The sequence below is a fragment of the Orbicella faveolata genome, unplaced genomic scaffold, assembly GCF_042242905.1.
Source record: "Orbicella faveolata isolate gen_17 unplaced genomic scaffold, um_ofav_v1 contig_46, whole genome shotgun sequence".
NCBI classification, from domain to species: Eukaryota; Metazoa; Cnidaria; class Anthozoa; order Scleractinia; family Merulinidae; genus Orbicella; species Orbicella faveolata.
The window spans coordinates 9,261,082-9,277,934 of NW_028301576.1; the positions used below are offsets into that span (position 1 = coordinate 9,261,082).

The 16,853-nt window shown below is 40.0% G+C and overlaps 2 protein-coding genes across 6 annotated transcripts in view; both read left to right on the top strand.

The window, feature by feature from the left end:
- The window catches only part of LOC110054999 (uncharacterized), a 60,625-nt gene extending 55,891 nt beyond the window's left edge, over positions 1 to 4,734 (top strand). For 3 of the 4 annotated variants that reach the window (XM_089276603.1, XM_089276604.1, XM_089276605.1), the window contains exons 72-79: positions 17 to 229; positions 572 to 784; positions 1,157 to 1,366; positions 1,595 to 1,819; positions 2,485 to 2,697; positions 3,210 to 3,431; positions 4,020 to 4,217; positions 4,598 to 4,734. In XM_089276603.1, the coding sequence (XP_089132729.1) occupies positions 17 to 229; positions 572 to 784; positions 1,157 to 1,366; positions 1,595 to 1,819; positions 2,485 to 2,697; positions 3,210 to 3,431; positions 4,020 to 4,217; positions 4,598 to 4,734 (1,631 nt within the window). The remainder of the gene's footprint in view (positions 1 to 16; positions 230 to 571; positions 785 to 1,156; positions 1,367 to 1,594; positions 1,820 to 2,484; positions 2,698 to 3,209; positions 3,432 to 4,019; positions 4,218 to 4,597) is intronic. The other variant, XM_089276606.1, reaches the window with a different exon arrangement.
- Positions 4,735 to 4,819: 85 nt separating this feature from the next.
- LOC110055000 (uncharacterized) overlaps positions 4,820 to 16,853 on the top strand; it is a 64,600-nt gene continuing 52,566 nt past the window's right edge. For both annotated transcript variants that reach the window (XM_089276601.1, XM_089276602.1), the window contains exons 1-17: positions 4,820 to 5,095; positions 5,511 to 5,772; positions 6,141 to 6,484; positions 6,913 to 7,165; positions 7,653 to 7,993; positions 8,610 to 8,862; positions 9,130 to 9,461; positions 10,038 to 10,290; positions 10,593 to 10,933; positions 11,395 to 11,659; positions 12,040 to 12,246; positions 12,523 to 12,729; positions 13,449 to 13,658; positions 13,871 to 14,074; positions 14,193 to 14,399; positions 14,517 to 14,726; positions 15,898 to 16,110. In XM_089276601.1, the coding sequence (XP_089132727.1) occupies positions 4,820 to 5,095; positions 5,511 to 5,772; positions 6,141 to 6,484; positions 6,913 to 7,165; positions 7,653 to 7,993; positions 8,610 to 8,862; positions 9,130 to 9,461; positions 10,038 to 10,290; positions 10,593 to 10,933; positions 11,395 to 11,659; positions 12,040 to 12,246; positions 12,523 to 12,729; positions 13,449 to 13,658; positions 13,871 to 14,074; positions 14,193 to 14,399; positions 14,517 to 14,726; positions 15,898 to 16,110 (4,378 nt within the window). The remainder of the gene's footprint in view (positions 5,096 to 5,510; positions 5,773 to 6,140; positions 6,485 to 6,912; positions 7,166 to 7,652; positions 7,994 to 8,609; positions 8,863 to 9,129; positions 9,462 to 10,037; positions 10,291 to 10,592; positions 10,934 to 11,394; positions 11,660 to 12,039; positions 12,247 to 12,522; positions 12,730 to 13,448; positions 13,659 to 13,870; positions 14,075 to 14,192; positions 14,400 to 14,516; positions 14,727 to 15,897; positions 16,111 to 16,853) is intronic.

Here is a 16,853-nt window from a genome sequence, read left to right on the forward strand (position 1 = left end):
TCATGTACCTCCGCAGCCGGTCTGACCATGTGTCAAAAGGAGCGTCAGGCGGCTCTTGGATGGAAGGGAATACAAACCAGCGGAAAGTTTGTACCTTCTTGCAAACCAGACGGAGAATACGATGTTGTTCAGTGCTATCCGTCCGTTGGTGTGTGTTGGTGTGTTGATAAGAGTGGAATCGAAAAGCAAGGCACAAGGACGTCAGGTGTACCAAGCTGTGGAATGATGGGTGGGTATACACATTTTCCCTGTTTTCCGTACCCAAATTCGAAATTAGCCAATCAGAAGCCGTGTCTACTGTCCTGACATATATGCTTACGGTACGGTAGATACCTAAACTTGCCTTTTTGGTACGCTTCGGCGACATATCAGGCGAGTTTAGTCGAGCCATGGTTCGTATTTTGGCAAGACTTAGTCGAGCGAAAATAGCCACGGCGAGACCAAACGAGCAAGTAAAATAAAACTCAACTGCAACGGTTGGCTGTTCTTAAGTATAGTGTTTGACGAGGGAGTCACTACGTGACTTAAATTGTATACTTACCCATTTGCATTTTGTGTTTTGATTATATAGCTGACTTGACCAAATGCCAGAAAGAACGAAGAACTGCCTTGGGACCATTAGGAAGTGCGCCCCCTGGACGATTCGCTCCTGAATGTGACGACAATGGGAAATACAACAAAATGCAATGCTACTCTGCAACAAACTACTGCTGGTGTGTGGATTCACTTGGACTTGAAATTCCTGGAACGAGAAAGAAGGGAATGGTCAGCTGCCCCGATAAAGGTTTGCGTCTGATGCTGTTTTCATGTCGCAGCGTAAAAAAAGAAAAGAGGAGAAATGGAGAAATATTGTTAAGGCAATGTTCAAAACTACACTCTTCTTGTTCTCATCCCATGAGATCCATGGCCGCAATAAATGTGGTATAGCTGACGATGTATGCACACAGATTCTTAAATGGTTATAAGCTGTACACGTAATACCAGTAAACCGCTTGGAAATTGTAGTTATGTCCTCGTTCGTACAGTTTGTTGTTGTTGTACTAATAGCTTTATCATATAGTATCCTGTAGTTTTGTACCGTAAATTTTCTCCGTGTATGCCAGGGTACGTACTGATTCTCAACACTGAATGAGTTATTTAACTTAATTTCTTGCAGCAGAGCCGAAAAATTGTTACTATGATAGGGAAAGATTGATTGCATCTGGAATAACAGACCTTCCGATGCCAGATTGTGACAGCCAAGGAAATTACAAGAAAGTACAATGTAGCTATGCTTGGGGGTTACAATGCTGGTGTGCTGACAAGAATGGACAAGCGTATTGGAACACCAGCACTTACAACAGTGCTCCAAACTGTTCTGAGGAAGGTATACTCAGTGGCTTGGTAATTTTTTACTTGTTGTAGGTGGAGAATGAAATGAAAAAGAAATTGTCCATTTATGAAACTTCAAACACAGTTAACGGTTAGCAAGTTAGTTTTCTCTTACGCCCTACATAATTTGTTTAAGTGCAAAGACGTGTTCTAATGCTGTTGCCCATCTTATGTAGGCATATTACAAATACAGCAGCAATGACATAATTTGGCAATATTTCAGTTTTGAGCAGGGTACCCACCGAGTGCCAAAAGAGAAGAGATGACGTCCTGAACTTCCGAAGAAAAGAGACCAAAGTCAACAGAGATGTACCACAGTGCAAACCTGACGGTAGCTTCGATGACGTACAATGTTCAGCGGCCACGGGATCGTGTTGGTGTGTTTATTATAACAACGTGATAATCCTCGGAACAGAAACACAAGGAAAACCAAGTTGTCCTCGTACTGGTAAAGACTGACCTTGGTATTTTATAAATGAGTGTTTGCTACATGTATGTCTAAGTACTCCAAAGTTCCAAGCAGGCGTTTTGATTCTACGATCCTTTCAATATTTTGTCTTGTTCACTTCGCCACACAGAGTTAGCTTTCAAAGTAGTTTGTCCTATATATATAGGAAATTGTGCTTTTAACATTATAGGTGGGCTGAATCGAGGAAAAAATTTTGGTGAAAATGATTAATCCTGCCAGAGGTCAATCCCAGTCCATATCACCATTTTTCATACACGAAACCGGGTTTTTCTAGCCACAACGGGCTAACCCCATGATAACAGGAGAATATGGTCGCTTTGGGTTGCACTATTATGTCTGAACTTTCCTACATTCCTAAAGGTATCTCGTTTTAGCCCATTTGATTCTTCCTCTCAAAGTAGTGTTGTGTTCAGCGAAAAGGTATCTTGAGCAGTTGTACTTATAGATTAAGGTATTTAACTAGCTTGTCTCATCTCTATGAGCCCAAGTGCTTGGCTAATAAATTATGCGCCTTACTAACGGCATGTTTCTATGTGATGTGTCTCTCGTGAACATTATTAAATCCAGCAAAGATGATCCTTACTCATTGCCACCATACTTCCTGTATTAAGACTACTCTTACGTTAATTCTTTTCTATTTCAAGCTGGGCTAACCCCATGCTTACAGGAGCGTATAAGCTCAGAGGGCTACACGGGTTCAACTCTACCTGGGCGTTTTTCGCCAGACTGTGACAGAGATGGTAACTACAAACCTTTACAGTGCCAAGTTTCCAGTGGCGTGTGTTGGTGTGTAGATAGCCAGGGACAAGAAATACCAGGTACCAGAGGAAGAGAAAAACGACCGTGTCCCGCACCAGGTAAGATAACCATGACACTTAGAAACATTTTGGGAGTTCATGCTTATGATAACACCAGACCTTTAATAGTAGCAAGGGAACTCTCAAGTTAACCAAGATGGAATAAACTTTAAACAGATCGCAGCAATCACATGCAAATCTACGTTTGAAGCTATACAGGCTGACCAAATGCGTGTGCCATTTCTTTTTTTTTTTTTGTTGCTGTTTTTTTTTTTTTTTTGCCTTTGGTATCTAAATTCTTTGCATGGTTAGGGTTGTTTTATGATCAAATGTACAGGTATTAGGAAGGACAACGGAAAGGCTAACATGAAACTACATTGTTTACAAATTGAGAATGTTTGGTAATCTATTCTACTATTCTCAGATGAGAGCTTACACTAAACATTACCTTGTGGTATTAGCCAAGTAAAAAGACGGGCTCTCTTCTTTCACTGAGTTCACTATGTAGCATTACAGTAAAGCAATCACATAAAATGTATTTTGAATACAATCTGGCATTTTCCAATCTGTAGGAGAACAACTGACAAAATGCCAAGAACAACGGGAGCGAGCTCTTCAAAACAGAGCTCCTGGAAGTTTCATTCCACGATGTACACAGGATGGTAGTTTTGAAGACATTCAGTGCCAAGGCTTCGTATGTTATTGTGTAGACAAGGATGGTAACGAGATCTCGGGAACCAAGACAACCCTTCCCGACACACCCAACTGTCTTGTTCCTAAACCAAAAGATGATGGTAAGTAAAACACTTAAAACAGAGCCTGCGGAAAAGTCGATTTTTTGCCCTTTACATTCTATTAATAAAGAGGAAAACCATTGAACTGCGTTTGAAGACACATAGTACTAGTAAGCATGGGAATGCAAATGGCCAATATTGACAGCTGAAGCACAGTCGCGTTTTCAAACGGAACTGGGTTGAGCGTCAATGAAAAGAAAATCCACATTTCGTTCACTAGAAGATAATTCGCCAAAATATCCCCTTATTTACAACAGAGGCTGGCTCAAGCAAAAGTGAGCCTTAAGTGCTTTAATCATGGTCAGACCGGGATAGTAGGCTTTTGAGGCCCCCTTCTAACGTTGATTGCCTGTTGCTTTCAAAACGTTAAAGCATTGTTGGCGGTTTTACAACACTTCATTGTAATCTTAAAGTCAAAGATGGTGCATCGTCAAATGACGTCATCGTTGCATGTTATGGACCTCAAGTAATATTTTGGACGTGCTATAAATCTTCCAACACCGTCATAGCTTCAACTCCCTAAGACTTACAGGCTATGGAAGGGCTATGCTCTAAAGGGAGCTGTTTACGAAATGTTTATTCCTGTAGAGCCAACGAAGAGCTTGTGCTTGGAAAAGTACCGTCAAGCAATGGAAAACTACAATATTGGCAGATTTGTTCCACAGTGCAAACCGGACGGACGTTTTGAAGAAGTTCAGTGTGGTGCTGGATGGGACTATTGCTGGTGTGTTGATGCTACTGGCAGAGAATTGACCGGAACAAAGAGAAAGGGTTGGCCTCAATGCGGTAAGATACACTTGCAATGAAAAAGGCTATCAGCAGTGAAAAAGTCATAGATCTTTCTCGCACTGAAGCCTTACAATTTGCGGAACTATATTTCTACTGCTACAACAGTGGCCTCAAAACAGAGATTTTTTGATACTTCTTGGGAATTACACCGTGATAATAACTGTAATGATAATATTGAATGGTTCACTGATGACAAGTACTACTAAACTCCGTTGCATCCGCGAACTGATAGACTGCCATCTTATTTTACGTGTAAATGCAATACAACCTCGGTTTAGAAGGCCATAATTTTAACGACGTCTACTATAATAGTTTTTGTCCCCGCTGGCGAATCATGTATGTTTTTTTAAGCCCCTAATTGTTTTTTTTTTCTCTAGCACCATCTACTGGAGCAGACGTTGCTTTAGTTTTGGACTATGCCACAACTCCTGACAATATAACGCAGATATCAGCATTTACAACGTCTACTATAATAGTTTTTGTCCCCGCTGGCGAATCATGTATGTTTTTTTAAGCCCCTAATTGTTTTTTTTTCCCTAGCACCATCTACTGGAGCAGACGTTGCTTTAGTTTTGGACTATGCCACAACTCCTGACAATATGACGCAGATATCAGCATTTACAACGTCTATCATTGATGAACTTGATATTTCTCCAAGTGGTGTTCACGTGGCTCTTATTACATACGGGGAAAACACAAGAACAGCTCTCCAATTCAATGATCTGCAAGGTAAACAAGACAGCAAGGATGAATTGAAGAGTTTCATAGACACATTACCGCCAATGTCAGGTACGCCTAGGATAGACAGAGCCTTGCAAGCGGCTGAGAGAGAGTTATTTACAACAGAGGCTGGCTCAAGACCAGGAGTTCCAAAGGTAACGATATCAGTACCGTAATGGTTCAATTTAGCGCCCTCCAATAACGACCACCTCTCAATCTCCAATCACTTCGGTAGTGCCCTCAGGGTGCAATTTTCCTTAACTAAGAAACGTTGACGTTACCCTCTTGATGGATAAGTAGGTGGTAACCACAATTTAGCTCCACCAACTTAGCTTTTAACGTAGCCTTTTCCTCGGCCAAAACGTAAATAGTTTTTTATTTTTGTGATATGTAAAGCAATTATTGCATCGGTCATTTTTTCTTGTCTCTTCCACACCTAAACTAATATATATTCGAACCGAACCGCAACGAAGACAAGATGACGCCTAAACGTCATTTAGACGTTTTATATTTCTTTTAAAATACTGCATCAGTGTTCATTATAAGTTGGGTGAAATGTCTATCCAACAGTTCCTCGTTTTGGTATCATTGGACACAAAAACCAAAGACCCCCAGCAAATACCTCTCAGTGAAGCTTCCCAAGGACTCAAGAGCAAGGGCATCAATATCTACTCAGTGGGAGTTAAGCCTGGTGTCGATCAAAAAGATTTAGAAGACACCACAACGAAACCTTCCAATGTGTACATCATTCCATCTGATCAGTTAGCCAACACTGGAAAACGAATAGCCGATACCATTAAAGGATATGTGGAGGATCCTAGCCGTCAAACAGGTCGGTTCTACCGTTCTGCTCTTGCCTTCAAAGTTAACACCATAGTGTTCATAACCGTCTGTCGTTAAATACCAATATTTATAGTTTGTGTAGTAGGACCTAGCACAAGAACATTTTTTCTTTACTCAAAGATAGATAAAAAGCTTTGCCAAGTCCTACACAAAGATCGACGACCCGGCAACTTGTGTCGATTAATGTTTTTCGTATTATCGGCAGAAACGTACCCCATAAATTATGACCAGGTCGCTACGTTTTTTCAATGCTTGAATTGATTGTATATTGCTGGTAAAGCTCATGCCTTCTGGGCAAAAGGACTAGTGGACACCTATAATTGTAAGTGTAGTAATGTTTCCTTCTCATCGAAACAGACCTAACTGCCCCTGCTGATGTCGGAATATTAATCGCGTCTTCTCCACAAACAACACCAACGAAATGGTCATCAATCCTTGATGATGTCAACTCTATGGTGGATGCCTTTCCGGTATCTCAACGAGGTACTCACCTTTCCGTTGCAACGGTGGGCGAGGTTCCGAAATTGGCTTTGAAATTCAACACCCTCAGAGGATCGGACTACAATTTATATGAAGTCAAACGCCGGATTTCTCAAATTCCTTACGAGGAAGTGGAAACAACTAGACTGGATGTTGGTCTCCAAAAGGCAGCTGACGAAATGTTTGCAACACAAAGTGGAATGAGAACTGAAGCTTCCAAGGTATGAAATGGAATGTGATGTCATTCATTTTGTTCAGATCAGGGATGCTTTAATAATTTACATGATGTGCAATTGCGTACGGAAAAGTGTTAAGAGTAGAGTTGCGTTTTTGTGACCGTACTGCCTACAGCACGTGAGCTATTCTTTCAATACTAACTATGCAAGTAAAGCTTTCTATCTATCATGTTTTTCTCATGTCCTTCGTCACGTAGCAGGTTATAATGACGCTTCCAACAGGAGTATGCCAAGGTCTTATGAGTAATTCTTCTCAATGACCACTTATTTCAGTGATGCAATGGTTCATCCGTTAGGCGACAACCAGTTTGGAGTAACAGTTTATTGTTGTTGACTCAACCATTTGTTTTCCTGGTCAAAATTTGTTGATACTCGTACCCAATAAACCAAATCACGTTTAATTCATGTTTTAGTTCTTGCTGGTAGTGGCAGACGGAGACCAACCAAAGGATCAGCAATCCACTCCCCTGGCAAGTGCTGCTCAAAAAGTAAAAGACAAAGATGTGGAGGTCTTCGCATTTTCCACGAAACCGAAAAGTGACACCAACATGGATGACCTTCGTAAAATAGCTTCTCGCGATGACAATGTTTACGCTGTCGCACCCGATGAGCCTGCACCTGCTATTACCACCAAGATCGCGAGCCAGGTTAAAACTCGCTTGAGAGGTGAATATGCTCTGGAGCAAATAGACATGGTTCCCTATTACTAATAACTTGCCTTCTCTTCTGAGTGAAACATAGGACACCAGCTGTCTATGTTGTGGATCCGCTGACCACCTACAACTATTTTCTTGGCTGCACTAGTAGTCGTAGTCTTTTTGCCGTTTACTTCCTACAAAAGATAGTTTGACTTCTCGACCTGCATATTACAGTGTCTTTGTCTTCATAATTCCTTTGGTAATTAATGCAGATTTTGTTGTCCGCCCAATACGTTTTTGGTGCAAAAAGGTATTATTTTAAGATCGAACTAAAGAATCAATTTATGCTAATTTATGGTAAGATGTGTCGCTAAAATTTTCCTTTATTAAATTGTTTTGAACTGTATGTTTTGCATTATTCTTGTATCAGATAATATACATCCCACCAATCCATGTCTACTTTTGCATATTTGTCTAGATTCCGCTTTCTAAATTGATTTCTTTTAATTCCGCAGAACGGAGCTATCCAGTCGACATTGCCTTCTTAATTGGATCATCACCCTCAACCACTCAAGATCAGTGGAGGGCCACCCTTGACTTTGTTAAGTCAATTGCTGACCAATTCCCGGTTCTTCAAAGAGGAGCTCGAATAGGAGTGATATCGTTTGATACGACACCGAGAGTCGGATTTGCATTTAATGCTCTTACTGGTCCGCAGCTAAACAACTATGAGGTCCGCAGGTTGATTGACAGAGTTCCATACAGCAATGGACCCACAAGGATTGATAAGGCTTTGAAGCTTGCCAACACATATCTCTTTACACCTCAAGGCGGAGCAAGAAAGGACTCTCTTAAGGTACCAACATGCTTTCTTGATTTATTATACTATTATTGTTGTAAGTTGACTAGTAGGTATCAGAGCGCAAAGGCCATGATCCTTTCTTTTCAAATGTCCGTTATAGACTAAAACAGCACATGAAGCGAATTGGCTATATAGTTATATAGACCACAACGTTAATAAAACTTCACAAAAAGATCGAATTTACGCCACAGTTTTACGCCACAGTAGTCTATATTTTCTTTGGTCTGAATTTTTCGTGCAAGGGAATTTTCCTTTTCGTTGGCGAAAAATCGTTGCTCTTTCGTACGTCCCACTGAAAGTGCATCGCGTTTTCTGACGATTCGTAGGCAACAAAGATCTAAATTTCTTGACGTTTGCGTTACTTTTTACTGTACGATGGTTCTGCGCTGCCCAGAGTGTTCATTATTTTACTCTGACTGTGCCTCCCTCCAGTCTAGTTTAATTTGTTATTGGAACTATTGGGAAGCTTAAGGAACTAGGATTCCATCTAGCTCATGTCATGTAATGTCATGCGACATAGAACTATCTAGTCTGAAAACTGGACCTGTTTTTGTTGCAGAGAATCTTATCAACACCTAAACAATAATATTCTCCTTCTATATTTTTGCAGCTTCTGTTTGTAATCACAGACTCTGGACAAGACCCAGACCAAGAGCCATCCACTCCACTTGACCGGGCATCTTTACCTCTCAAAAACAAAGTGGTAGAGGTCTATGCTCTGGGTGTCGGAGACAAGGTCCCCGAACAGAACTTGCGAGATATTGCGTCAAGACCACAGAACGTTTTTAGACCTGTCAGCTCTGTCAAAGACCTCCCACAGAGGCGCCTGACAATAGTAGAAAACTGGAGAACATACTTAAGAGGTTGGGTGAAGTTATGCTTACCTCACGCTTACTTTTAGTTTTACTTGCACATAACGGTGTAGGACAAAAGGTATTTTAAGATGCACCCATGTATTATGGAAACAGCCCTTGCGTTCCTGTTATCGATGTAAACACAACGTATATTTCTGTATAAACTAATAAGATGGCTCCATAGAAAAAAGTTTAGATGTGGCCTGCATTGTGCTGAATATTTCATGTATTGTCTATTCAAAGCAACTTATGGAACATCCCTTTATTTCTATTCAGATCGCTGGGTAGCTGTAGACATCGGTTTTGTTGTGGACGCGTCGAGCAATGTTTCACCTGAGATGTGGAGAGACTTCAAAGATATAGTTAAGAGGACAGTAGACCGTTATCACGTTGCACCCAGATCTGCAAATGTCGGAATGGTTACTTACGGAAACAATGCTAGGATGTTGTTTAACTTTAATGACGAATTACCTAATAACTACGAAGTAAAGCGCGCTGTGGATAAAGCTCCCTTGGTACGAGGAAGACCTAGACTTGATCGTGGTCTGCTAATGGCTTCCAGGTCCTTGTTTACGGAAGAAAATGGAATGAGAAGATGGGTGCCCAAGGTGCGTTCTGTGCTGTAGTAAAAGTACCATATTGTATCTAAACAAACGAGCTTTATCGCGCATACCTCATTTTATTACCAGTCACTTATTAAATAAATAATGGCATTTGTTTTTACCCTGTAAGGATAAAGGCTGTCAGGCTATCTTCCTGCTTGCAGCCAAGAGCACCGTTAATTTAAAAGAACTTTCCTACTTATTTAATTTCCTTTTAGATTGATTATTACTGCTACTTTTTGTTTTGTTTTGTTTGTTTCAATCCACCTCGCATTTTAGGTAACATTGTCGCAGAATAGGTAATAACTGTTAATTGCAAAAAAAGCCTTTGAAAGAGAGATACCTTTCGCGAGTATCACGTTCTTTTTAGTACTGAAGAGTGAATTTTACCACTGCTTGAAAAAAATGTAATGTAAGTTAAAGTTCAGTTGGTTATACTATGTACGCTTTGAACCACATTAACGTGTTGATCATCTCAGTTATCCAATCGGAAAAATTTTAAAGTTCTTTTCAAATGAGCCATATAGTTACCTGGCTAGTAAATGCACTGATTCTTAATAAGTATTAATTTGTTTGTTGTAGCTCCTTTTTGTGATAACAGCAAGTTCGCTGTCGAGCTATCCGGAAGGGTACACACCTTTAGTGACTGCGTCACGGGGACTGAAAGACCGTGGAGTTCAAATTTATGTACTTGGGGTAGGGCCAGACGTGGATGACCAGCAGCTAAATGACGTCGCTTCACGACCGAAAAATATTTACAGAGAACCTATTAGCCGGTTACCAAAGTTTGGACCAAAACTTTGGAACAGCTGGAGAGATTACATACGCGGTAGAGGTAAGTTGATTGCAGTAGCTCTCCAGAAGAAGAAGAGGCTGGCAAAACTAAATTTCAGATAGGAGGACTTCCTCTCTACAAAATACATCCGTACTTGTTTTTGGAAGTTGGTTATTATCTTGCTTATGCGTTGTCTTGTAATATAAATTGATATATTCATAGAATTTGTATGCCATGATAGCGTAAATTAAAACAAAACCAGCTCCATTGTTGAGGCTGCGTTTTATATCTCTCGTGAAAATATTCGGCATGTCTGAGTTACAGAAATACGGTTCAATAACAAATCTTTTGAATGTTTTTAGGCCTCTATCCTGCAGCAGATGTAGCGTTTCTTCTGGGGTCATCGCCTCGAACAACACCGCAGACTTGGAATGCATTCCAAACTTTTGCCAAGACAGTGGTTGACACACTCGGTGCATCACCAGATGGTGTCCGTTACAGTGCCATTGCATTTAACTCGGAACCTCGAGTAACATTCCGATTCAACACTTTGCAAGGACCCCAGTACACACCGGAAAACGTCAAACGTCGTATTGATGACATGCGTTATACGAGAGGAAGCACGCGTATTGACAAAGCTGTGGAACTGGCTAGCAACGTTTTGTTCACTCCTCAGTCTGGCATGCGAAAAGATGTGCCACGGGTAAGTTGATGTTATGAAATAGCTTGCAAAGTGAAGATTTCGCCAGTTAACGATAAGATTTCCCCCAAGAAGACCCTGATTTGCCTGTTTACACCAGTGTGACCGTTAAAAGTATGAATACCAGCTTCCAACTGTTGAGAGATTGTAATCTGTTACCGGAATATAAGCAAGTTTCTTTATCTATACATGGCTCAAAGTAAATGTCAGCCAGTATATTACTCGGTTGCCAAACGTGACGAAGTCTAACGTAACCAAAGAGGAGCTGGTTTCATAATCCAGCTAAAGTTAACAAGTTTCGCCTATTGCGACAACAATGAGTCATCTTTGCTCTTAGCGCATTTCAAAATGGTTGCATTTCTATTTGAAACGTTCACGGTATTGCGATCTGTTATGCCACTGTAAATAGATCATTTTTAAATACCTTTAGATGTCCTGCGACTCGATATCTTTTTACCTTATAGCTCGTAATCCTCTTGGTTGATGGTCCACAAGACAGAGACCAAGTCCCATACACTCCTTTGTCGCGAGCATCGCAGCGACTAAGGGACCGCGACATTCCTATATATGCAATTGGCGTACGGCCCTATACTCCTGAAAAAGAACTGGAGGATCTTACATCCGACAGATCAAGGGTCTTCTTCTATCCATTTGATGAGCTTCCAAGACGCACGCCACAGGTTCTCAATCGATGGTACGACAACTGGTTAACTAGATGGCGTCCCATAGGTAAGAAGGTCATTTGCTGAAACTAGACAATTCTTCTCTGGAGACGCCATTTTTGCCATGTTGTTTCCGGAGGGGGTAGAAAGTTAATGGATACGTTAACTGCAAATGGTAGAAATGATAACTAAATTGGGATGGGTAACACCTCGAACATCATCAAAAATCAAAATGGACACCTAGTGATAATTCCCACATGATAAGTGAGACGCGATTTAGGCCCCTCTTTGGCTATCGAAATAAAGTTAATTTAGAGTAGACTTGTTGTTTCATTATATACTGTCATGGTGGATACTGCGGTTGGATGGAAGATACATCTTTAAGCCATAGCTAAAGTTAAGCGCGAAACTTGAGAGGTACTTATATGTAACGTTTCTTGCTTACAGCCCCTACGGACACCAAATGTAGACAAGAGTATCAAGCAGCATTAACGAACTATGTGGTGGGTCGATATGTTCCACGCTGCAGACCAGATGGCAGCTATGAAAATCTCCAGTGTCGTACTACCGTTTGCTTCTGTGTCGATCGAAATGGAAAAGAAATTCCAGGGAGTCGAAAATCGGCGTACAGTCCTCCAAACTGTCTTAAATTCGGTATGCTTGTTGTTTCATAACACAAGGAAAATATTTGGTTTTAAGAGTCAAACGCACATTTACTATAGAATACGAAACGTAATTCATTTTAGAAGTGGTAGATCTCCGGAACAGTTGTTGTTTAGAGATCGCCAGTTTTTAGACAGTAAACAAACACGAAGGTGGTAACAAACTCTGGACCTTACCTGTTTACAAATCAACCCGCAATGGCGTCTTTATCATACTGCAGCGAATAGGCCGAATTCTTACCATGTTGGTTTTACTTATGATTTGTAGTTGATTCGCCCACCGAGTGTCAGAAAAAATATAAGGAAGCTGTCGCCCGTCGCTCGTATGCAAAAGGTGGTTATGCACCCAGGTGTCTTCCAGATGGAACGTACGATGAAGTGCAGTGTGCAGGTGGTTACTGCTGGTGTACTAGTCGATCAGGATCAATCATTAGTGTGGGTGTAACAAGAGGATGGCCATCGTGTGCCACTGGAGGTTATTTTTTTTTATTTGTTTATTTATTTTTTATTTATTTATTTTTTTGTGTGACATATACACCTTGGGTTTAAGACTGTTTTTGACATGTCACATCAATAGCTCTTTCACGGTTAGTTTTCTCTCATTCGCATTACATTCTAATTCCCTTAGATGCAAGGAAATTTCGGATTGAAAGAACAAATTGGCCCTAAAATGCCTCACGTACACTCTAGATTATATTGTAATGGAAATGAGGAACGTTAACCGTGAAAAGGGCCATATAATTGTAAAAATTTAAGTTAAATGTAAAAGTTAAGTGACTTCTGACCCATCTCTTGCATGGGGCAGGCATGCACGTGGCTCGAAAACCCATTTCGAAAGTACCATGCACAACGGCTGAAATTACTGTGTCTATGTTATTTATGATAGATAAACTTCGTTGACTTTTTTTATTACTTCTGAAAACTGAATTTTTTTTTTAATTCCACCACCATCAACTTTACAGTTGTGTGAGAGTTTAGTGCCCACGTGTTATCCTCCATTCTAATGTAATTATCAAAGTCCTCATAATCTTCGCGCATATTTATTGTACCCCTATACCTTAGCTTGATGTATATTAGCCGAAACTTAGAACAGTCTCGAGCTTACTTTTTCCTCAAAAATTGATTAAGCCTCAACATCTTGGGGTAAACGTATTATTCCTACTTAGAACTAATCAAACGTTGAATTGTTTACAGGTAAACCACAGACTCTTTGCCAGAGACAGTACGAGAAAGCGTATAACTTACCTTACAGTAACACCTACGTACCACATTGTACACCTGATGGAAAGTACTTCCCTGTACAGTGCGAAGCATCTGTGTGTTTCTGCGTAGACCAACAAGGAACACGAGTCAAGGCTTCAGCTAAGCTGCTCCCATCATTCCCATCTTGCGATGCTACGCCAGGTAGACTAGAAAGTTGATTTCTTCTCTGTATTTTAAAATAATGGTTTTCTGAACATTTATCTGTGCTGGAAAAAGTGTATTCGGATTTCCTATACAAATCCATTTTTTTGGATGGATTTCGTGAGTTATCCACACGAAAGGTACCTTACTTAACATTGTCACGCATCTGATGCATGTCTTAACGTTTTTGTCATGTTCTGAACTGTTTTTAGCCCTTCCTCTGTCCCCTTGTCAGAAGGAAAGAAAATCAGCAACCGAACGCCATGTGGTAGGTCGGTGGGTACCACAGTGTCAGGAAGATGGTTCCTATTACCCCGTGCAATGTACCACCGGCTGGGATTGTTGGTGTGTTGACGAGGATGGAAGAGAGATCCAAGGCACTAAAAGAAGAGGTTGGCCGGATTGTGACCCACAAGGTAACGGCAGAAATGACTTACAATTTGAGGAAATTCGGTATGCCCAATATATAATTGATGAAACGCGAGAGGTTACTTACATAGACCTGCTCTTCTTTATCGTTTCTCTTGCAAATAGTGAAGAGACGAACAGAATGTCGGCGTCACTTTAAAACAGCATTGCTCCGTCTCCTCCCTGGTAGATTTGTTCCTCGTTGCAAAGCAGATGGTAGCTACGATCCGACACAATGTGTGGGTTCAGTATGTCTTTGTGTGGACAGCCGTGGAATAGCAATTCCAGGCACATCAAAAGCACGCTTTATTAAACCAAACTGTGAATTCCAGGGTAAGATAATTTTTTTTTCTTCAATAATAGAACACTCTACTTTGTTCTTGCTTGGGACCAAGCCTTGTGATTTTTGATTCTCTCTGATAGTAGTCTTCACTTTTCTATACCCGTAAGGTTGGAGACTGACAAGATGTCAACGACAGTACCAAGAATCATCACGCTTCTCCTATGTAGGACGTTATGTTCCCAAGTGTCATCCAGATGGTCGTTACAAAGAAGTCCAGTGTTACAGGAATAAATGCTTTTGTGTTGGCGGCAATGGTCTCAATTTAGGCGTCAATGAAACTCTGTTACCGGACGTTCCAAGCTGCCCACCGACCCCTGGTAAACATTTGCACGTTTTTATGTGTGGAAGTCGCCAGTTTAAATGTCTACTCTGCGAAATAACCGATTGAAATCCAAGTGAATTACGTTACTTTGAGTTGCGGAGCCAATATTCGTAGTTTCTCTGGATAGTTACTATGTTGTAAATTAAAACATTGTCCGGAATCACAACAACGTACTGCTGGTATTGGTGAAAATTTCTTTAAAGTGGTGCTATGACGAAAATCCCATCTTTCCTATCTAAGCCATTTTAAAACATAAACAAGTAGTCTGTATGAGAAGAAAAATGCGGTTTACTATTTTCAAATATCTCTTTTCGTTCCAGTGATATTCAAGTTTTTAAAATATGCAAATTAGCTAAGTGATGACTCAACCAAATTTTCATCAAATATAATGAAGAAAGATATCTCAGCCAATTTGTATCAGAAATGTTTGATTCTTTTCAGGAAGATCTACTAAATGTGCTCCACAATATGAGCTTAACAGTTTTGTTACCATGGCAACATACTGGGTTCCAGACCTCCCCAATATCAATGGCTTTTCTGGCCACCTTTGGCATTCCATTTTGATATTTGCTAATGGTGCCTCATATGCATGATCCAGCAAGCATATGAATATGTTAGGTCGAGTTCATGGCCTTTTTAAATATATTTTGAGCTGAAAATCACTAAAATATTGAAATTAAGTGGGTGGGGACTGGAAAAGAGTGAGTTGCAATGGGAACAGAATTTTTTACTGCCTTAGGTGTGCTATCTGTAGAACTATTAGTCTACCAAGTTTCAGTGGTCTGTGCTGGAAATTGACCAAGATAGCTCTATTTATATACTTGATATAATATTGGGTTGAGTATATGACGTCATCAGTTATCTCATTTGCATACTTTACACATTTTTCAAACTTAAATATCTCTGGAACGAATGCAGATATTTGCAAACGGTAAACGGCGTTTTTATTCTTTCATGCCATTCTTTGTGATACACCAAAAAAATCAAGGGGTAAAAATTTGATCATAGTACCACTTTAAAACAGACTCGACCAAAACTGTGATTTTTTGTACTGTATTTTAAAGTCAAGGCATTTATCGTATTACTATCAAATAAATCGTTTATTTATTTTATTTTATTTTATTTTTCAATTCATTTTCATTCTCTACTTTTTGCCATTTTTATAGAATCAGACCCTCCAAATCGACTTCCAACACCATGTGAAAGGCAGCGTGAGGCAGCTCTCCAAGGTTCGGCAGATGCTTTTGCACCAAATTGCCGACGAGATGGATCCTTTGATCCTATTCAGTGTAAAGGATTAATGTGCTACTGTGTAGACAACAACGGAAAGGCCATAAAGGGAACAGACACACCTCGCCCATATCAACCAAATTGTTATGGTACGTAATATACGTAGATCAATATCAATATTACGTTTTTTCCTCAATTCTCTGTTTTCCAATTGTCCATAATTCACTCTGTTTGCCCCCCAAATTTTGCATAAGCTATTGTTGTGAAATACGCATGGGGGGTCTACATATTCCCAAGAGCATTTCACAACAATAGTTTATGCAAAATTTGGGGGGGGAGGGGGGCAAACAGAGTGAATTATGGGCAATTGGAAAATAGAGAATACAATCATTTTTATGACTCCACCGAAGACACAGCAGCTCTCTGGCACTTGCTACCCTAGAAAAATTAATCATTCTCATCAGGTCATGTTTACCTACTCTTTAGCTTCCCAAAGTGATTGAAAGTTAGCTCAAACCGTGACATGAATGAATATACGTCACCATTTGTATTTGTATTTTCTATTTCTCCACTTGACGACATGAATACACTATTGTTCGCAAACAAGTGCAGTGAAAAAGAAGAGGAAATGGCAAAATATAGTAAACTAATTATATGTCCTTTAGTTACATACATATATTTTAGGGTAAAAGAAAACTAGTATAAGAGAGGAAAGAGTAAACATACAGTAAATAAAGATATGATGTTAAATTATTAATACTGAGCAAAATAAAACTTGTTAAGTGTTTTTAGTAAATAGTTTTCTAGTTGGCTTATTACGAGTAGATAAAGGAATGTCATTCGAATAATAGCATCTAATAATAGATGGCAAAATTTTCTTAAATTTATTCTA